The 22,982-nt window shown below is 42.5% G+C and overlaps 2 protein-coding genes across 6 annotated transcripts in view; one reads left to right on the forward strand and one right to left on the reverse strand.

The window, feature by feature from the left end:
* The window catches only part of srpra (SRP receptor subunit alpha), a 41,030-nt gene extending 35,086 nt beyond the window's left edge, over positions 1-5,944 (forward strand). Inside the window, exons 11-14 of the mRNA XM_080182229.1 lie at positions 801-1,014; positions 2,587-2,750; positions 4,354-4,452; positions 5,464-5,944. Of these exons, the coding sequence (XP_080038355.1) occupies positions 801-1,014; positions 2,587-2,750; positions 4,354-4,452; positions 5,464-5,592 (606 nt within the window). The 3' untranslated portion in view covers positions 5,593-5,944. The remainder of the gene's footprint in view (positions 1-800; positions 1,015-2,586; positions 2,751-4,353; positions 4,453-5,463) is intronic.
* A 2,109-nt stretch (positions 5,945-8,053) lies between these two features.
* The window catches only part of fam118b (family with sequence similarity 118 member B), a 47,526-nt gene continuing 32,597 nt past the window's right edge, over positions 8,054-22,982 (reverse strand). For all 5 annotated transcript variants that reach the window (XM_080182248.1, XM_080182250.1, XM_080182245.1 and 2 more), the window contains exons 4-8: positions 20,899-21,126; positions 17,964-18,092; positions 14,777-15,062; positions 12,733-12,789; positions 8,054-8,684 (exon numbers count right to left, since the gene is read on the reverse strand). In XM_080182248.1, coding sequence (XP_080038374.1) covers positions 8,641-8,684; positions 12,733-12,789; positions 14,777-15,062; positions 17,964-18,092; positions 20,899-21,126 — 744 coding nt within the window. In that variant the 3' untranslated portion in view covers positions 8,054-8,640. The remainder of the gene's footprint in view (positions 8,685-12,732; positions 12,790-14,776; positions 15,063-17,963; positions 18,093-20,898; positions 21,127-22,982) is intronic.

Below are 22,982 nucleotides of genomic sequence, written 5' to 3' on the forward strand. Positions count from 1 at the left end.
AGTCTGCACTGGCAACTACCAGTAAACTAACTATGTAATGCAAGTGTGCAGCTAGTTTGCACAATTGCTGGTAACTTCTTGCTGGTTTAAATGTCTTTATTTTGGATGTTTTTGTAGTGAAACACAGTTTAAAAAAAAGCCTTGTAGCTGAAGACCATCAATATGGCAGTCCACCATTTACAAAACACCAGTCAGAAATCTGATGGAATACTCTTCCAGTTGCCTTGATCCTGCAAGTTCCAAGCTCGACACTTTCCAAGACAAAACAACCTATTTGATCAGCCCATCCACCACGTGAAGCATTCACTCCCTCTACCACTGGTTCATAGCTGTTGTTGGTGTATCTTCATACCCATATTGTTATTTTTACCCTTTAAAGAATAGTGGGCAAAGTGATGGAAGGATTTCTGAATTGATTATCAGACTGGCTCATAGTGACTGCAGTGTGCACCGTTCATGTGTTGCACACTCAAAAGGCTTATTCGCATAGCAAGCTAATCCCGTTTTTCTGCACTGATATTTTAAGTACCAATCCAAATATTTTTTCAAGGTTGTAAGGTTTCTGCTCTCTACTACCTTCCGAGGCTGGACGTGGGAGTGAAAACCACAGCCATAAAACCAACATCTTCCAGGTCTGTCTAAGCAAGAGAACTGGGAAATGGATGGAAATAAACAAAAGTTCCAAAATCTAAAAGCAATAAAACAGATCAGTTAGTACCTGAACAAAAAGGGCCTTGCTATTTGTGATGGTAGTCTCACCTGAGGGATTAGGAAATATAATTGCTTTTTGCTTCCTGCAGATTAGCTTCTGGCTGATGGAAAATGGGTTTCGGGTTCTTATTGCTGCCTGTGACACTTTCCGAGCTGGGGCTGTGGAACAGCTCCGGACCCACACTCGCCGTCTGAACACCCTGCACCCACCTGAGGAACACAATGGTCAGAGTATGGTCCAGCTGTTTGAGCGGGGATATGGGAAGGATGCTGCTGGCATTGCAATGGAAGCCATCGCATTTGGTAATTTTTGAAATCTTTATCGCATGAGATGTCTGAGGCATTTTGAGATATTTCTAAGGCATGTGACATGCACTTTTTTTCTGGTGCTAAATGTTCCTACTTTCATGTGATCTACTTTCTGCCTCACTCTGGCCCCTGTGACTGATAGTACACAACCTCACATGTACATGCTAAAGCAAGACTGAGATTATGGTCACTTGGTAGAACTTTTCAGACTCTGGAAGCCATAGTTTCTACAAGTCTAGTAAATCCCATTTGAATACATTGGATTTGTTTAGTACATTTTCCAGATATTCTGGAGAGAAAAATGGGAATCTTTGTAGAATTGCATCTGACTTATGAACATGCGATTAACATTCATCTCACCACCAAAGATGCCTGCAGTATAAAGCTACATCAATTGAGCACTGTTATTATCCAGGAAAGGGTCTGAATCCTGGGCTCCCAGGCATCAGTCCTCAATATGGCAGTCCACCATCTACAAAACACCAGTCAGGAATCTGATGGAATACTCTTCCAGTCGCCTTGGTCCTGCAGTTCCAAGCTCGACACCTTCCAAGACAAAATAGCCTATTTGATCAGCCCATCCACCACCTGAAGGATTCACTCCCTCCTCCGCTGGCCCATAGTTGTTGGTGTATCTTCACACGCGTACTGTTTTATTTTTTAGCCTTTAGGGAAAAGTTGATAAGTGATGGAAGGATTTCTGAGCTGATTATCAGACTGGCTCATAGTGACTGCAGTGTGGACCATCTACGTGTTGCACTGCAGCAACTCTCAAAGGCTCATTCAATAGCATCTTCATAAGGTGTAGGAGCGGGAGTCTCAAGTCTGCTCCGCCATGCAATGAGATCATGACTGATCTGATAATGCTCAATGTCGCTTTCCTGCCATATCCTCATAACCTTGATTCCCTTACTGATTAAATATCTGTCCACCAGTCTTCCAAAAGCATGACCACTACCACCTAGAAGGACAAAGGCAACAAACAAATGGGAAATGCCACTGTCCACAAGTTTCCCCCTCCAGGCCACAATCACCATCATGAGTTCAAAAAAATCACTTGTCACTGGGTCAAAATACTGGAACTCCCTCCCCAACAGCATTGTGGCTGTCCCTCCACCACATGGACTGCAGTGGCTTAAGCAAGCATCTCACCAGCATCATCTTTGGGACAATTAGGAGTTGGGAAATATTTGCTAGTGACACTTGCATCCCATGAGTGAATAAAAACAGTGATTAGTTAAAATTAATGAAGCTTTCTCAAGTTCTACAGTCCAAACGCAAGCACAGCTGCAGATTGAGAATGTTTGCACTGCGCCAGTGCAGAGCTGATGAAACAATTAGCTTCTTGTCTTTCTTCCTTCACTGGGATAAGTAGAAACTGGGTAACTGAGGGATGGTAATTAGGTTAGTTCCCACAATATGAATTTGCCATTTGAAAAAGCCCTTGCTTTCAGAGCAGCTGCCTGTTTGCTTGGAGTTGGGATGAGACCTCTTGTACTTGATTCAGTTTAATCCTCCAAGGCCAAGCTCTAAATATAAAGTTTAAAGTGCACATTTCTTCCCCAGCTCGAAACCAGGGCTTTGATGTGGTGCTGGTGGACACAGCAGGCCGAATGCAGGACAACACCCCATTGATGACAGCTCTTGCCAAACTCATCGCCATTAATACGCCAGATCTGGTGCTTTTTGTCGGTGAAGCATTGGTGGGAAACGAGGCTGTGGATCAGTTGGTGAGTATCAGCTGCTGCATGGCCCCAGAGGAAATTTCCATCATACACAGCATGTCAGGAATTACTCCATGCCTTTGGGATTGTGGACTTTTGACAACAGGTTTTGTGAGCATGTGAGCCCTTTTTACCCAGAAAGAAAGGGATTTACAGCTCCCCTCCCCTCCCCACCACTCCCCCTTTTTCCCCCCCACCACTCCCCTTTTTTTCCCCCCCACCACTCCCCTTTTTTTCCCCCCCACCACTCCCCTTTTTTCCCCCCCCCACCACTCCCCTTCCCACACCCCCCCCCACCACTCCCCTTCCCACACCCCCCCCACCACTCTCCTTCCCACACCCCCCCCACCACTCCCCTTCCCACACCCCCCCCCCACCCCCCCAGTAACTGTTGGAGCATCCAACAACGTCTGAAATTGTTCCAACCCTCTGAACAATTAATAGTTTTTTAAGGCGAGGGGTGAAGAGAAAGCAGAGAGATTCTGATTAGGTGGGTGGAAAGCATGATTGATTAATGATGAACATGGCAAAAGAGAACAATTGGACAATTCCAAACAAAGGATGGATCTGGACAAGGTTTAAATATGGCAGGATATCTGCTAGAGAGAGACCTTTGGCTTCGAAGCTGATTGCAGTGATAGAGAGGAGTTCAATTCACAGGCTACTCTGGGTAATCAGCAAGTCAAGCAATTCGTTAAGCAGCAACTTGGCCTGATGCTCTTGGAAACAATCAGAGTAGTAAGCTTTTTGGTTATAAATTGCACATTAATAGAGTTATTTAAGTCCTGATTAAATGAACATCAGTGGGGCAAATCTCCTTAATATATGGTTCTAATGTGATGCCTATAACTCAGTATCTCTAACTTTTTACAGCAATGGTGAAAGACTAATACCTCTTTCTAATACCTCAACACACGCACCTATCAGGACTCTACCGTAGTATTATATATTTATTAGTGTCACAAGTAGGCTTATATTAACACTGCAATGAAGTTACTGTGAAAATCCCCTAGTCACAACACTTCGACACCTATTTGCGTATACTGAGGGAGAATTTTAGCATGGCCAGTGTATCTAACTAGCATATCTTTTGGGCTGTGGGAGGAAACCCATGCAGACACAGGAAGAACAAAGAACAACCCAGCACGGGAAACAGGCCCTTTGGCCCATCGAGCCCACACCGCCATCTTAACAAAGCATTTTCCTACACCTACCCTGCCCTGTGTGTATGCTAATGGTACCTCTGCAAACTCCGCACAGTGACGCAAGCTGGGAATTGAACCCAGGTCCCTGGCGCTGTGAGGCAGCATTGCTAACCAGACCTGAACTCAGCATTACTGTACCCTAATGTGATAGTGATGGATCTGTACACTCAACTACTGTATGTGTGTTAGTAACATATGTAGTCAGCATCTGTTGTAGTGCTATACAACTCAAAATGTTTTCTCAAGATATAATGCAAGTTTGGAAGAACAGATCCAATATTTTGCCTACCAGGCCTTTTCACAGTTAAAAAGTAGTTCACATGCTTTACTGAAACCCATTACTAATCTGTTGTAGCACAGGTTTGTGTTTTGTACTGACTTTGTCTCTTTCCCCCCCCCCTCAGGTAAAGTTCAACCAGGCTCTGGCTGACCATTCAATGGCTGAAAAACCACGGCTGATTGATGGCATTGTTCTGACTAAATTTGATACGATTGATGATAAGGTAATGCTCAAGTATTTAGTGACCCCCTTGTTAATCTTGTGTAACCTGACTAGAATTCAGTACAACTACAGTAAGAGATAGTGGAGTTATTTGTTCACCTTTTTTTGTTTAAATGTCTTGCAATTAAGGTCTTTTGTAAATATTTCTCAATTGGTAATTTTTATTCATGTTGGTGTAGCTATAATCATTTTAAACTTTGACTGGACAGTGAACTGTAGATGAGATCCACGCTATGTTCCTGAGATAGTGTTAAACATAGATCAAATCCAGCAGCTGTACAGTTGGTCTTTCCACTGCTAGTAATGAAAATTTACTTTGTGATATTTCTGACATCCAAACCAAATTCCAGTCATATGCTGAATGTTTTCCTAACTCCTTTTCAACGTGTATATAACCTGAGCAAAAACAAGTTTCTGACATTTCAAAATCAGGAACAAGACACTATTATTTGGCTGTTTCTTTCTCTTTCTACATTTCCAAGACCAGAGACTTGTTTATTCAAACTGAATAGGGTTGTGAATTTAAGGTGATTTGTGACTTGCAGCTGTGCTGGGGTGTTTCGTTATTGTAAGTTTACATGTGGCCCACACAGTTCCATTGTGTATGAAGTATTGGTGACATCTGAGGTGTGATCTCTTCAGCTTTGTGGCTGAATATAATCTGTATCTCTTTCCAATGATGGGCTTAATGTGTCTTGTTTACTCATGGTCAGAGTGAGAAGTATCTAATCAATGTAGGAACAGAAGGTCATTGGGTCCTATCAAACATGTTCCACTACTTAAAAAGGTCAGGGCTGATGTGCAACTCCTGACTCCATCCGATCACCAGGGAAGTGGACATGAGCAAACTGTTGGAGCTGCCAGGTCCACTTTGAAATCCATTTGGAATAGTGCATTGAACTCTCCCATCTCCAACTGCTGCCACTTGTGCCAGATTAATACTCAGTACTGTTACACCTGTATTATCCATTCACTTGAGCACCAATATTTACAGGCTTTTCTCTTGTTACAGGTTGGTGCTGCCATTTCTATGACCTACATCACTGGCCAACCGATAGTCTTTGTTGGAACTGGACAGACCTACAATGACCTGCGCAGCCTCAATGCCAAGGCTGTGGTCAGTGCTCTGATGAAGGCCTAACTACTTGCTTTTCACTACTGTCTTAATGCAACCTAACTGCCACCAAATTGTCCTCCTCAGCCCGTCACTGATTTCTCCCTGCATATTGGAGGATTGCTGTTGAATGTTTTGTGGCATTACCGGTTCAAATTGCAACATTTCCGACATCTGTCTGCTGCAAACCCCTCCAACGTGCTTTTAAAAAAAACCAGAAAAGTCCACCACCTTACCACTGATGGAGAATAGAAATCCACTGCTTTCCTTTTGTATAAAAAGTCTTTTAATTCTTAGTGCAATAAACTTCAGTACTGGCTGCCTATGAATTAGAGAAATTGTAAAGAGAATTTATTAAATAAAGCTGCTATCATTGTCAGCTGTGGCCTTGTCAGCTGTTGTCCTTTTTTCAATGGGTTCCTGATTTTGGCCTATGGATGGTACAGCTAGCTCCTGTTTCTCTGTGGATTTACAAGGTAGAGTATTTTCTGTTTATTGTTGGAAAACAGTATCTTATTCAGCACCACATAGAGAAAATCTGCTTGATTGAGCTAGAACTCGAGCAAAACTCGTTAGAGTTTAGAAGAATGAGGGGAGATCTCATTGAGACGTATATGATGATGAATGGGATGGATAGGATAGAGGTGGAGAGACTCTTCCCGCTCAGAAAAGACAGCAGGACTAGGGGGCACAGCCTCAAGATAAAGGGGGGGCAGTTTAGAACGGAGTTGAGGAGGAACTTCTTCACTCAAAGGGTGGTGAATCTCTGGAATTCTCTGCCTGTTGAGGTGGTGGAGGCTGCCTCGCTAAATATTTTTAAGACGCGGGTTGATGGGTTTTTGATAAGCGAGGGGATTAAGGGTTATGGGGAGAAAGCAGGAATGTGGAACTGAGCCACGACAGATCAGCCATGATCTTATTGAATGGCGGGGCAGGCTCGAAGGGCTAGATGGCCTACTCCTGCTCCTATTTCTTATGTTCTTATGTAATTTGATCTACACTTGGAGGGATTCCAACACTGATCACCTTGCTTCTGTATAATGCATTACTAGGTGTTCTGATTCCACTCAAATTCATTATAGCCAGCTAGAGTGCTTTGGGCAGGTCTCCTCCAGTAACTCACCCTGTTGTTAACCAAAGAAATCTACTGTTTGAAAAGTTGCCATCAGTATTATTTTGAGAAAGTTTCAAAAGCAGGACAACTCATTGAATAACTCCATCTTTGTACCAGGCTTGACCCAAGTATATAATCAATGATTTCAAATCTTGCCCAGACCTAACTTTTACAACCAGCCAGAAATTTCAGGAAATGGAATAGCATTGTACTTTTTTTTAAAAAATAAAACCCTGTAGCACAAAGGCCAGTAGACCCAATTGATCTTGATCTTTACACTTCACACACACTTCTTCCCAACCCAATTCTAATCGTAACAATCTCTTTCCCCTTTCTCCCTTGTGTATTTGTCCTACAGTGCTTGTCACCTCACCTATTCCATATGGTTCTACATTCCAAACCATTGTGGGGCAGAATGGTGGCACAGTTGGTTAGCACTGGGTTCAGTTCTGGTCTTGGGTAACTGGAGTTTGCACTTTTACTCCATGCTTACATGTGTTTCCTCTGAGTGCTCAGATTTCCTCCCATAATCCAAAGAAGGGAGAGTAGCAGGATAAATATGTGGGGTCGTAGGGATAGAGCTTGGGTGGAATTGCTGTCAGTACAGCCTCCATGGGCCAAATAGTCCCTTTGTGTACTGTAGGAATTCTATGATTCAACTTTGGATAAGGTAGTTTCTCCTGAATTCTTCACTGGCTTTATTAGTGACTAACTTGTGCCTAATTTTAGACTCCAGTAGAAATGCCTTTCCTACAATGAAATTATCAAGGAGTTTGATAAGTTTAAAGACCTTTTCTAACCTACTTCAGTTGTTTTTTTTCCTCTCTAGAGAAACTCCTACCTGTCCAGTTCCTGCCATCCTAAAAGCTAGTTGCTTATTAGTTAGGTGCACCAGTATTTAAAATGGTCATTCCTCTTGTAGCTGTTTCTATAACTCTTCCTGCATTGTGTAAAGGCATCATTCCAGGCACATTCACAGTCTGAAGACATTCTCTCTATGATTCTGCAATGGGCTTGTCTCAATCAGTTCTGTTAGACTGTAGCTGCCAGTAATTGGGTTGAAGAGGAGATGGTGGGAAAATGATAATCAAGAAACAAGTTTTGAAAGCCCACCATTGCAGCTGGTGAAATTTGAATTCACTTAAAACTGGAATATAAAGCTAGTCTTTATGACAACTATCATCAATTTTTAAAACCAACCTAATGTCATTTAGGGAAGCAAATCCATCATCTTTGCTTGGTTTGGTTTGACCCAAAGAAATATGATTGACTCAACTTGAGTGGCATACTAAGGCATTTATGGGGAATTGGGAAAAACATGCCAACATCTACTAAAAATTAAATCAATTTATTATTTTTGCAATTGAATGGATTAGTTAGTCTGGAATGGATCTGAATGCATGTCAAGTTAAATTTATGCCACCCTGTCTTGCATCAGATTTTTTTACTCATTTGTATATAACTAGCTTCTGGTTAAGTTTCTTCACAAAAATTCTTGAACACATTTTCCTGCTGCATGTAGCAGTTTTAACATGTTATTTTTCCACTTGCTGTGCATCAGAATAGTCTTATCATTAATGATTTTTAATGATAAAATAATCTGTACAGAAATCAGTCATTAACAGTACAAAATTTCTACATCAAACTAACTGTACAATTGCAAGAGTTGTCAAGTATGGGAGAAGAACTCTGTTGATGAAGTCCATGAAATCCAGCTCACTTTAATGAGCAAAAAAACAGAGATCGACAAGATTAAAAACCAGAAGCTTGACTCAAATGAAAATGGGAGTGTTTGCAATACAGCGAAGTGGGACTTTCCTTTGCATATGTTCGCTCTCTGTCAGTGAAGGTAACCAGCTTTGGCCTCATCAGCAGCTGTCAGTTACTGTGCATCCTGCAATAGCATTCTCGTCCATGCCTGGGTTGTGTTCCAATAGTCAGTCTTACAAAAGGCCGAGTACTCATCTCCCCAGCTTTATCTCATCATCTGTTTCCATTTTCTGGCCTGGGCAGGAGAACAAATCACAGTTGAGCAGACAACTCCAACAGTTCATAAAATACACATTTAACTTGTACAGATATGGACTGGATTGACCTTTAAAGGGTTAATCTGCAATGGGAAACTTCAACAGGTCCTTGATCTTGCAAGTTAAAAGGGAAGTGGGATCCAATAGGGTGAGTCCCAAAAGGCAATATTCTTATGCTATAGGGCGACGGAGCCTACGTGTTTTATTTGTTTTTACAGGACTTGAGTATTAGCGAGGTGGTCAGCATTTATTTTGCATTCCCAATTGCACTTGAGAAAGTGGTGATGAGGTGTAGGAACAGTATCAGTGCTGTTAGGGAAGGAGTTCCAGGCTTCAGAACAATGATGGTGAGTGACTTGAAGGGGCATTTCCAAGTGGTGGTGTGTCTGCTGTTCCGTCCTAGATGATAGCAGTTTTGGGTTCAGAAGGTCAAAGAACAGCACAGGAAGAGGCCCTTCAGTCCATCAAGTCTGCACAGAAATGTCAAGGGAGTCTTGGTGACCCTACTGAATTCCATCAGCAAATAATCATAGAATCTAAGGAATTAAACTGGGAGGTTATTCAGCCATTTGGATTTTACTAGCAGTAGTTATTTTCCAAATGGAGCTATTCTCTCAATTTCCTTAGATTGATTGACTTTTAAAAAGGGTGTTATAGTTTCTGTCTCAATATCAAGAGCTGGAGGAGGCCATGTGGCTCAATGTGTTCCTCCATTCAATAAGATCACGGTTTATCTTCTAACTCAACTCCCACTTTCCTGCAGGATCTCTGTATCCCTCAATTCCCTTTGTGCCTAAAAATCTATTAACCTCTGCCTTGAATGTATTCAATATTCCACAAACAAGCAAAAACATTTTGCAGCATCACAGTCCCAAATGGGTGACACAGTAGCACAGTGGTTAGCACTGCTGCTTCACAGCTCCAGGGACCTGGGTTCAATCCCTGGCTTGGGTCACTGTCTGTGTGGAATATGCACATTCTCCTCGTGTCTGCATGGGTTTCCTCCCACAGTCCAAAGATGTGCTGGTTAGGTTGATTGGCCATGCTAAAATTGTCCTTTTGTATACTAGGAAGCTTAGGTTAGAGGGATTAGCAGGTAAAATATGTAGGGATATGGGGGTAAGGCCTGGGTGGGATTGTGGTCAGTGCAGACTTGATGGGCCGAAGGGCCTCTTTCTGCACTGTAGGGATTCTATGATTTATGATCTATGGCTGACGTTCACTCTGGGACTTTGACCCGCAACCCCAGCCAGGGGAAGCATCATCTCTGTACCCACCATGCCAAACCCCATCTCCCCAGCACAGTGTTGCCCTGCTCCCCCCCCACCCCCCCCACCCCCGCCAATAAAAATTCCACACACTTCACTAATCACCTCCAAATCCCAGAGAACACCGGCTTCGTCCACTAAATATCTCCTCACAGGTCAACATTCCCGTCTCAGGAATCAGTCTGGTGGACCTTCGCTGCAATTCCTCAAGTGCAAGCACATCCCTTCCAGTCACACAGACCAAATCTGTACACAGGACTCTAGACTGTGTTATCACAACACTTGAATTCTCTGCAACAAAAGCCAACAAACCACCTGACATCACAACTGCCTGCTGCCATTCTGTTCTCTGTGTGTAAGGATATCCAAGTTCCCCCAGCCTGACACTAGTACTACTCAGTCTCCCACTGCAAAAAGCATTTCACTTTAGACAGCACAGTGACACAGTGGTTAGCACTGCTGCCTCACAGCGCCAGGGACCCTGATTTGATTCCAATTTTGGGTGACTGTGTGGAGTTTGCACATCCTCCCTACGTCTGTATGTGTTTCCTTCCACAGTAAAAAGTCTCACAACACTAGGTTAAAGTAAAACAAGTTTATTTGGTAGTAAAAGTCACCTGTGTTTACTCCAGTCCAATACCAGCACCTCCACATCATTCCTCCCACAGCCCAAAGATGTTCATGTTAGGTGGATTGGCCATGCTAAATTGCCCCTTAGTATCACACAATGTATGGAGTATGGGGATACAGCCTGGGTAGAATGCTCTGTCGAAGTGTAGACTTGATGGGTTGAATGGTCTAATGTGCTATAGGAATTCTCTGATTCTCCATTTTTTTTCCAGCCAAAGTGGACAATTTTACACTTCCTCACATCACTCCATCTGGCATGTTCCAGCCCTCTCATCTAACCTCCCCACCAGCTAACTCTGATACAGCACAATTATAAATAACCAAGGCCCAAGCACGAAGACGATATAGAAATTAATTCAGAAAATAGATTTGACTAATTTTCAGACGATAGACCCTTATAAAAAAGACTGGTATCAGAAAGAGCTTCATAAAGTGATTTATATGTGGAAAGATTGTTGGGTATTGGAGGTGAAAGCTCTTGAAATGGGGGTTGAGCTATGAGGAGAGGCTGAATAAATTAGGCTTGTACTCATTAGAGTTTAGAAGAATGAGGGGAGATCTCATTGAGACGTATAAGATGATGAATGGGATCGATAGGATGGAGGTGGAGAGACTCTTCCCGCTCAGAAAGGATAGTAGGACTAGGGGGCACAGCCTCAAGATAAAGGGGGGGGGGGGGCGGTTTAGAACGGAGTTGAGGAGGAACTTCTTCACTCAAAGGGTGGTGAATCTCTGGAATTCTCTGCCCGTTGAAGTGGTGGAGGCTACCTCGCTAAATATTTTTAAGACGCAGGTTGATGGGTTTTTGATAAGAGAGGGGATTAAGGGTTATGGGGAGAGGGCGGGAATGTGGAACTGAGCCACGACAGATCGGCCATGATCTTATTGAATGGCGGGGCAGGCTTGAAGGGCTAGATGGCCTACTCCTGCTCCTATTTCTTATGTTCTTATACCCACTCCAGATGTTTGGAGGGTGTTTCCACTGGTTGGGGAATCTAGAATTTGTGGTCACAGAAGAGGAGATTGGCTGTTTAGAACTAAGGTAAGGAGAGATGTGTTCACACAGAGGTTTGTGATTCTTTGTGATTCTTTGTAATTCTCTACAAAGGCTACAGCTGCTCAATTGTTGGTCTTATTTTGATTACAGAAGGAATTAACGGGGATTACGTAGAAACACAGAAAAACTATAGCACAAACAGGCCCTTTGGTTCACAAGTTGTGCCGAACATGTCCCTAACTACTAGGCTTACCTATAACCCTCTATCTTACTAAGTTCCATGTACTTATCCAAAAGCCTCAAAAGACCCTATCGAATCCGCCTCCACCACCACTGCCGGCAGCCGATTCCACGCACTTACCCCTGACATCTTCTCTGTACCTACTCCCCAGCACCCTAAACCTGTGTCCTCTTGTGGCAACCATTACAGCCCTGGGAAAAAGCCTCTGAGAATCCACTCAATCAATACCTCTCAACATCTTATACACCTCTATCAGGTCTCTCCAAGGCGAAAAGACCAAGCTCTCTCAACCTATCCTCATAAGGCATGCCACCCAATCCAGGCAACATCCTTGCAAATCTCCTCTGCACCCTTTCTATGGCTTCCACATCATCTCTGTAATGAAGCCACCAGAACTGAGCACAGTATTCCAAGTGGGGTCTGACCAGGGTCTTATACAGCTGCAGCATTATCTCCCGTCTCCTAAACTCAACTCCTCGATTGATGAATGCCGGTACACCATACGCCTTCTTAACCACAGCCTCTACCTGTGAAGCTGCTTTAAGCGTTACACAGAATCTTACTGAACAATGCAGCAGACCTGAGTGGTTAAATCTGCTCACCTGGTCCAAAGGTTTGGATTTTTCTTAAATTAGCTTTTAGGTTAAAAAAAAAAGAACTGTTGTTCAGGTCCCCATCGGTCAGGACAAAGAAAAGTCAATCACCCAGGGTCAATCAAAAACAAGCCAGTTTCAAGTACATCCTAACCCTAACCCTAATGTTCCCCCACCTCCTTCAAAAGCAAAGTCTCTTTGGATGTTTTTGTACATAAATGCAATTTGTTGCTTTAAGATGTGATTTGAAGCATCACACATGGAAGGACTCAAATAAAACGGACATTAAATCCATACCTTGGCTATTCACTGTAAAAGGACCATTCTTGTATATATTGTCAACGTTGGATGCTCCTATCAGCAAAGAAAAACAAAGGAGCAATACAGATTAGATACAAAACTGGAAGGTTCCTGCAGCAATCCTCGACTTCAGGCCTGAAGCCTCTTCGGGTAATTCATAGCATTTTGAGTGAACATTTCAGCTACTAAGATTAAAGACAACATTCTTGAAGACTAATTACTTTAAAGTTTAGATTCTTCATCAATGTCAAGCACTCTCAGGTTAGGTTTAGTACGGGTCAGATGCAGAATAAGTAAGCTGCTCAGCTCCGAGCCCAGAAGAACACTCCCAATTACACCATTTATGACATTTGATATCCACACCAGCTGCTCACATTACAATTGGATGTATGTCATCACTACCCAGCCCATTTGGGGCAGAAGATCAATTATAAATAACCAAGGCCCAAGCACCAAACATTGCAGTATACCCAGTCAGATGTTTGGAGGGTGTTTCGGCTGGTTGGGGAATCTAGAATTTGTGGTCACAGAAGAGGAGATTGGCTGTTCAGGACTAAGGTAAGGAAAGATATGTTCACACGGAGGTCAGTCAGGAACTGCCCATGATTCTCCACCCATTCACTTCAGTGGATACTAAACCAAGGCTGGGCATGTTGCAACATCTGGTAACATATTCAACTGGCTAAGCTCTTGATCCCTGGCACCAAAATAGGAAATCTAGCTTCATACCGTTATTGCTAATTTGGAAGAATTTTTTTTAAACTCTTGAGCTTAAGTGTGCAAAAAACTTGTGGAAATTTTAAGACGTTATTGACAAAGACATTATGGTTGGACCATCTGTCTCCACTGTAACTGGTTAAAGTCCATGCTTTCTCAATTCCTCCAAAAGTCTGTGTCAAGCCACAAGATATAGGAGCAGAATTGGACCATTTGGCCAAACAAGCCTGCTCCATTTTCCCGAGGCAAGGAAAAGGCAATGAGTCAGGCTGCAGTGATAATATGGCCAGGTTTCCACTGATGCAAACTAATTTTTGGACACATTAATATGATAGAATTTGTATAACTCAAGATTACAAAATATACTGAAGTCCCCGTGATGCATTGTGAATGCAACATTACTCCAACTTTATCGGAGGATTGCAAAGAGTTTAACAAGTTGCATTAAAATTGTATCCGTTAATATTATACGTTGTGACTGGAGTCCAGCCCTGAACAAAATGAATGATTGGGCCTTAAAATTCCACCATTCTAATAGACGACGACCACTTGTGACAATCAGGATTGAATTACTCGGATTTTCCTTTCACCCATTTTCTCAATTCCCCATGATCTCCTGTGGATACTGCCAGCTTTCATGAGTGCTGGCTGCTCTCTGGCATCGCTGGGAAATTTGCCCCTTCAAGCTGGGGACAGATGTTCCTCAGTTTACTATCTATGCAATCCATCTCTTGTCCATTTCATATCTTCAGTGATGATACTGAGACTCTCAAAATTAAAAGTCCGTCCTGTATCGTCAGGCACATCAGAACAGAAGGCCATTTGATCCTGTTCCAACATTCAGTTAGAATCGTAGCTCACCTGGACCTCCTTGTCATCTAAGTCTTTGCTCCATATCGTTTGAGACTCTGAATCATTGACTTCCTTCCAAATTACTTATACATAATCTCAAAAGTTGGGGCCCCAACAACGATCCTTGGGGAACAATACTCATTATTTCCTGCCAATTGAAGAACTAACATTTTAATATGTATTCTGCCTCTTACCTCCCAGCCAATCTCCCAGTCTCCGGCATCTTGACCACAGAGGCTGAACGATGAGATTTTGGATTACTGGATTTTCAGATACACGCTTACACCAGTCACTGGACAGCAAACAGGAGCAGGAAGCTAAGCTAATTTCACCAAATTTACCCCATTCTGAATACTGCATTAATCCAACATATCATCAAGTAGGTCTTCCTCCTGCAAAATGACATGCTCCCAAAATCCACTGCAGCTTGTATGCTTAGTTACTGATTAAATCCAATCTTCTAACAACATACCTTGCCTCCCTAATGAACAGATGGTGTTGGTTAACCGTTCGAGATATTCTGGCAAATCATAGTAATCGTCCCCATACGAGATCACTTTAATCCCTTTGTCCAGCATGTTTTCACGAAGTTTTTTAAATTCATCCACATCATCCCTGCGCACCAGCATGAAATGTTCCAAGTCAGACTTGTTCCTCACTGCTTCCAAGAAGAGCGACTGGAACGTTGTGTCCTCAACTGTCCGGCCACAGCCAAGGAAGACAAAGGCTTTATTTTCATACAGCTTCTGAATTTCCCTCTGTTTAGTAATTAAAACACAAGCAATTATAGTAGTGACTACTACTCAATGTACAATAGTTACTGATCGAGACCAAATTATAAATGTTCACATTTGCAAAAGTTAAACATTTATTCAAAGAGTGCTGGTCTTTTATCATCTCCTCGTCATGGCTCTTGCTGGTACCACAAGTGTCCTAAAGCTCGTTGCCCAAATGACCACAGTTCCTGCGTCAGCCTCAACGGTTAATGTAAAAGCTATGGGTGAATCAAGTCCAAATCCTTTCCTCATCCAATATCCACATTTACAGAGATTCTGCTGCAAGAATCACTGGATTGCAAACAGAATCACGTGAACTGTTGTGGACTGTTTCCTCCATTTTAGCACAGGGCATCATCAAAACTGCTGCTTTGGCAGAAATCAGCCAATTCCTCACTCAACCTAGTTCCTGGCCTTGTGAGCACATTCATTCACTGAACAGCAATAGGAAAAACAACCTGCATTTATAAAGCATCCAAGTACTAATCATGTCATGAGACCCTGACTTTTGCCAGTTAGTAAAGCCTGACACTGTCAAAAATGTGGAATTTAAATTATTGGAAGGAATATAGTGTGACAAGAGGATTTTTTTTATTCTTTCAAGCAATGAGGGCATTGCTGATAAGACCAATGTTTATTGCTCATTCTTAATTACCCTTAAGGTGGTGGTGAGCCACCTTCTTGAACTCCAGCAGTCCATGTGGTCTAGGCTGTTAAAAAGATACCTCCATGATGTTGATGCAGTGACAGCAAAGGGACAATGATTTATTTCCAAGTCAAGGTGGTGAGTGGCTCAGAAGGAAACCTGCAGGGGATGGATTTCTCACGCATCTGCCCTTTTATCCTTCTCGGTGGTAAAGATCATGTGTTTAGAAGATGCTATCGAAGAAGCCTTGGTGAGTTGCTGCAGAACATCTTGTATGTAGTGCACGCTGCTGCCAGAATGTTCATGATGGAGGGGGTGAATGTTTAAGGTGGTGAAATATTGATTGAGTGGATGCTTTCTCCTGAGTGTTTTTTTTTATGCTAATCTCCATTGTATTATTGTCACTCAGAAACCCCAGTAGACAGAAACCTGGCAGGTGGTGAGGTCCAACTGCATCCAGTGGTCAAGACAATGCGAGGCCAGCGATCTGGGCCAATAATGGACCCCAGATCCCAAAGATCAGATACAGTATGTCTCTTCGAACTTAATACGCCCAGCTTTCAAACTGAGATTATGAAAGCATGGCAGCCAGTTCTCAGATTTAGCCAGGAAGTTATCCTCAGCTCCTCTCAGGAGATCAGACACACGGACATTCTTTCTCTAGCCCCACCTCTCCGAATTAGTTATGATGTCCGACATCCCATGCAGCAAGTTTTCCAAGAACCAAAGGTGAACCTTCACTGAGGGAAGTGCCCTCTTGTCTGACAAGCTTCTTTTATCCACATTGTCTGTTTCCTTTCAGAGATCATCAATTCATCAAATTGAGCACCAATGATTTGTGCCAGGGAGCTGAGACCATCATCCACAACTGTACCCACAATGGCAGCCATCATCTCAATGTCTACAACACAGCCAGAGCATGAGCTGCTCACTGGGTTAAACTGTCATTGCGAACAAAGCCTCAACCTGGCTGTCACCGATCATCTTGATAAAATGAGGATTTTCTTTGACTTGATTCACCTCTCCATCACCCCAACTTAATCAGAATCTTTCAGGAACACAGCACAGAGTATACACTCCAGGATTAGATAATTATGGGCCGTGCATCAGGATAAATAAAAGGATTAAAAGAGGGGTAACCCCAGAGCTCGCAAAAACAGAGCTGGTCCCACGCTTGCATCATGTAACACTCAGATATGGCTCTCCAAATTTTGGTGTTGACAAGGACTTGGCAGGATTGAAAGGTCACATATGTTGTTGTGGTTTCTGGTGCCGAAGTCAATGTAGACAGAGATGATGGCTGCCATTGTGGGTAAATTTGTGGATGAAGGTCTCTACTTCCTGGCACAAATCATTGGTACTCATTTTGATTAACTGTACAATATCTGAAAGTCAGGTGATCCATCAAATTTTATTCCTTTTTAACTTTTCTGCAGCAACTGAGTGATTTGTCATTTCAGAGGGCAATTAAGGAACAACCACATTGCTGAGAGTCTGGAGTCACACTTAAGCTGGACAGGGAAGGTAGGTTTCATTCCCTGAAGGACATTACTGAAGCAAATGGGTTTCTATAAGAATCAATGATAATTTTATGGTCACCATTACTAAGACTAGATTTCAGTTCCAGATTTTAATTTATTAGATTTAAATTTCACCAGCTGCTGAGGTGGGATTTGAACCTATATCCCACAGCATGATCCTGGGTCTCTGAATTATTAGTCCAGTGGCATTTCCACTACCCTGTCACCTCGCTCTGTTATTTGACGCACCACACCAACATACACATTTCACATCGGAGTGGGATATCAAAGTTTGAGCTTTATAGTTGCCTTGGTCAAGGTGGCTGCTAATACTGTGTTTAACAAGCTTGTGGAGCCTCTCCAAGTTGTTTTGACTTACCACACATGACATATCAGGGTGCTATAAGGCTGTCATAAATCGAAGCTGCAATCAATATCCAAACAATTTGTACCCTTTAAAAATCGTATCAGCCTGTGACAATAATTATTCTCCAAAGGTGGCAGAGAGTGAAGTGGAGAGGTGAAGGAAAATCACTGATTGGGATAATTAGTCAAATAGCAAGTTCCACGAAGCTCAGACACATATTCAGTATTCTGCTCTAGGAATAGCAGAAGCCAAGGTACACTCTGCAACTGTGATCTTCCAGATGTCTCCTTTAAAATCTCCTGTCTAATTGTATTTCAATATCTGCACTAGGAAAGTAATATAAAACTCACCATTACTTCTGTATTCCGCAACACATTCTGGTAGCCCAAAGGATGTAGAACAATCCCGCTCGGGTTAGTGTAAACGCCGTGGATATGTAACACACTTAACTTTCTTTTCTCCTGTGCCCATTCAAGTACCTACCACAAATAGAAACAGAATGGAACACACAGACTAGCTCTTCCAGCCTATCACAATATATATAGCAAAACAAACGGCAATTGCAATGAAGTCAAATGCAGCTTTCTGCCTCGTTCATTTCAGTTAGTCACATTAATAAATTCTCAACGAATTAATATTTTTACAAAGCTATCTTATCCACACATCATACAATTGAAAAATGAATTTTCAAAGTCTGTTGTACATTACTCAATATCTTTCGTTTACACTGTAGACTTTGATAGCACCCATCTGGGTCTGGGTACACCCCTTGCACCTCTCGCGCTAAAGGGATGTTTAATTTAAAGAAAGAGCTTCAGAAGGTACTCAGGGGCTGGTCCGCTGAACACAATAAACAGCAAGCGTGTGCTGCCGAGAGCTTTATGTAAGGCACATCAGAGGCCTTTCAGCTTCCTGAGATCTTAAAGTTTAAAAGTTTACTAGTCACAAGTAGCTTACATTCACACTGAAAGAAAGTTACTGTGAAAATTCTCTGGGGGATTTCCTTGGGGGGGTCCGGGGGAAATAGGGCATTATATAATTCTTTTCATAAGAATGTTAAAATTATTGTTGTCATGAACATTTGTTGTTACAGATTGTGACGGCTCCTTGTTTGAGTTACTAAACTTCATGTTGATGAATGCACCATCATTCACTATGACCTGAATTAATAGCTCACGCAGTTTAACATTTAAAACAGGAATTGCTGGAAATACACAGCAGCTCTACTCAGCATTGCAAAAGAAAGAACGCCCACTGTAATGAACATCCATCATCAGAACAAAAAAAAGTGAGAGGCAGACACAGAAAATGCTGAAAAATCTCAGCAGGACTGACAGCATCTGTGGGGAGAGACTAGAGCCACGTTTTGAGTCTACATAACCGTTCGTCACAGCTGAGAGCAAAGAGAATACAATTGGGGTTTTGCGGGGGTGGGTGGTGGAATTGGACAAAGGGAATGTAAATGAGGATACAAAAGGCTGAGAAGGTGCTAAGAGTGTCCACGATCAGAATGTGAGAATGGCAGAACAGAGGTACAGATTGTTAAAGGACTACCTGAGGAACGTAGCAGTTGCACTGAAGGGGTGAGGTGGAAAAGAGGAGAGCTGGAATGGAGGAGTGGAAAAATATAAGTAAAAAAGAATGATAAAATGGATGAGTGAGATTAAATAAATTGGAATAAAATAAATGGAAATACGATGAAGGGGAGAGTTCATCCTCTAAAGTTGTTGGACTCAATGTTCAGTCCAGAAGGCTGCAAAGTGCCCAAATGGAAGGTGACATGCTGTTCCTCCAGTATGCTTTGGGGTTCACTAGAACATTGCAACAAGCCAAGCACATGCCGACAGGAGAGCAGGTTGATGTGTTCAAGTGGCAAGCGACAGGAAGGTCTGGGTCCTGCTTGCTTGGGACCGAAAATGTTCAGCAAAGCGGTTACCCAGTCGGCGATGGTCTCTCTGCAGCAAATGCAGCAGACCAGATTGAAGGAGGTGCATACGAAGTGCTGCTTCACTTGAAAGAGGTGTTTAGGACCTGGAACGGTGAGCAGGGAGGAAGGGGCAAGTGTTGCAACTTCAGTGATTGCATGGGAAGGTGCCACAGGTAGGGGTGAAGTGTTGGATGTGATGGAGGAGTGGATCTGGGTGCCCTAGAGTTGTCCCTGCAGAATGCTGACAGGGAGGGTGAGGGGAAGATGTGTTGGAGTTGGCGGATGATGATTCTTTGAATGTGGAGACTGGTGAAAAATGAGGACAAGGGGGACCCTATCCTGGTTCTAGAAGGGTGGGGTGAGAGCAGTAATCCAGGGGATGGGTTGAATGCCCTGTCAACCACAGTGGGTGGAAAACCACGACTGAGGAAGAAGGAAGACATATCGGCAGCGCTATTTTGGAAAGTGGTACCATCAGAACAAATGCAACAGAGATAAAGGAACTGAGAGAATAGGATGGAGTCCATATAGGATATGGGGTGTGAAGAGCTATAGTCAAGGTAGGTGTGGGAGTTAGTGGGCTTGTAACGGACACTAGTGGACAGTTTATCACCAAAAATGGAGACAGAGTTCAAGGAAGGTGTGTGTCAGAGGTGAGAGACAGCCTTTAATTGCCTGACTAAAACTTAACAAAAGGTAAATAAAAGATATTTTTCAAAGAAGCTTCAGAAGATATTTTTAAAGGAGTCCAGAAGAAAAAACATTTCAGTTCCACCTAGAAGACTCCAGGCAAATGTTACCAAGGCTGAGACCAACACTGACTGCAGAATACTTGATTATGACAGATTTCCAAATGTCTTTTTGTTTCTCATCCTACTTCCCCTATGGTCATGTTGATGCTGATAATTTCCTAACTCTTCCAAAGCTGCCTCCAACTGTATTTGCTCCAAGGAGAGCAATCCTAGCCTCCCCAGACTGTGTAACTGAAATTCCCCCTGCCTGAAAACCATTCTAGTAAATCTACCTTTAACCATTCCAAGCCTTCACGTCCTTCCTCAAGAGTGGAGATTACAACTGTGAACACTATTTCTGCTGAGGCCCAAAGAGCTCCTCCTTCCGTATATGCAGGTCCTGATTAGTTCCATACAGAGACCTATTTTTTAAAGCAGGTATGGAGAGGATTCTCAGTTATAATGCAGCTATAAGGCAGAATTGAAGTTCTGTGTAATCACTGGCTTTGGTATGTGTATATGTATATGGCCCAACTGGTTCTTCCTTGAATATCCATGGCCCAGGCAATTGTGAGTTGATGCAAATTGTCACCATTTGTAGGCAACGCAGCTTTTGATCTATTTTACCTTTTTCTCATCCGTGAGGTCTAAGGACTCTAATTGTGTCCCTTGGTGAGCTCCATAGATTTCAACAAGATTGTCAAAGTTGGTGGTTAAAACTAGAGTTCCATTCTCCATCAGCTTCAAGACTGATTGCAAAAGGTGCTTCCCAACATCATCCATCTTGGATTCGAGGTCATCAAAAACCTCATATAAACAGTCCTTAAAGAAGGTTGATCGAACGTTGCTAGTGCGCTGTGGAGATTGAGCAAATTCAGTAAATGCAGTCATACATCAGAACATAAATCAAGCATACAGGTTGCAACAAGGCTTCAAATATCCCTAGGAGTCAAAAAAATATTGTCTCAAAGAGAAACTAAATTCCTAGTTAGAGGAAAATATTTATGTTTAGTGTGGAAAAGGAAGTAGAAAGAAATGGGAACATGTTTGAGAGATCAATAATATTTTAAAACTTAATCTTGCAGCAATCATTAATTTTTATTTCAAAGATTTTTTAACTATGAGTAAAATCAATCCCTCTTTTCCAATTAACTCAAATACGGCTGTTTACTACTATCTGTGATGACAATTGTTATTTTCTAAATCCAGTATTTTCTGATGTTTTGTACTGCATGGTGCTCGGAGGTTGAGTAATTCGAATAATTTTTTTGTTAACAAAAGCAGAAGGCTGGGTATAACAGAGTGCAAGGTGGTAGGCAATGGTGGGTGAGTGTTTTTTTTAATCCCAATCAGGGCAAATCTAATTGCTGGTAAGTTTAACTAGTCATATAATAAACCAAAGGATGGCACAGCATCTCAATCTAGCTGAAATGCACATTCTGCACCATATGGGAATCTCAGGATGCTTCCTGTGTCCTGCATAATCATATATACAGTGCATATCATCAGCTGGAGGAAGTCGAGATCTGCGGTTTAGAACTTGAGCAGCAACAGGCATCACTGTTTACTTCCATGAGGCAGAGCAAAATGTGAACAATACATTCCAGGAGGTGGTCACCCTGCAGCTTTTCAGTGCACGGATAGAGGCGGAAAGACAGATTGCCAGAGTTCAGTAGTTCTGAACTTCCAAATGCATCTTGTTCTCTAACATTTACTGAATTATGGCAAAAGACAATGGTTCCACTGGGCAATACAGTAAGAGCAAAGGCTGAGGAACAAGAAGGTTCAGCTACACATGGGGGAAGAAGGAATGTCAGAAAATCGAGGGATGAGGAATCCAATAGTTAGGTGAGCAGACAGGTGTTTCTGTGGTGACATACATGACCCCAAGATGGTATGTTACTTCCTGTTGTCAGGATCAAGACCATAAGAACAAAGGAGAAACAAAGTGGGCGATTCAACCCTTCAAGCCTGCTCTGCTATTTAATAAGATCAAAGCTGATGTAACACTCACTAAGTCACTTTTCTGTTTTCTCCCTATAACTCCCCCACTGATAAAACCTATCAAACTCAGCCTTGAGAATGTTCAAGGCCTCAGCCTCCACAGCTTCTTGAGGTAAAGAATTCCAAGGAATCACCACTCTTTGAGAGAAGAAATCCTTCCATCTTAAATCAGCTTCTCCTTATTCTGCAAGTGATCCTACACTCTCCCATGAGTGGAAACATCATCCCAGCATTCACCGTCTAACCCCCTAAGAATCTTATATGTTTCAATCAGATCGCCTCTCACTCTTCTGAACTCCAACGAGTACAAAGCCAACCTGATTAATCTTTCCTCATATAGCAGGCCCACCATACCTGGGATCACAGTAAACCTCCTCTGTACTGTTTCTAATGCTTTCCTTAAATAAGGGGATCAAAACTGTATTCTAAATATGGCCTCACTAGTAGCTTGTGCAGTTGCAGCAACACCTTTTTGTTTTTATACTCCTGCCTCCTTGAAATAAAAACCAGCATTCCATTTATCTTCCTCATTACCTTCTGCACCTGTACGCTAGCTCTCTGCCTATCATGAACAAGGACCCCCAAGTCCCTTTGTGCTACAGCTTTCTGCAGTTTCTTTCTATTTAAATAATAATCCACCTTCTCATTCTTTCTTCCAAAAGTGAACAATCTCACATTTTCCCACATTGAATTCCATTTGCCAATTT

Source organism: Carcharhinus amblyrhynchos, unplaced genomic scaffold (assembly GCF_965287045.1).
Source record: "Carcharhinus amblyrhynchos unplaced genomic scaffold, sCarAmb.v2.hapA scaffold_49, whole genome shotgun sequence".
Taxonomy (NCBI): domain Eukaryota; kingdom Metazoa; phylum Chordata; class Chondrichthyes; order Carcharhiniformes; family Carcharhinidae; genus Carcharhinus; species Carcharhinus amblyrhynchos.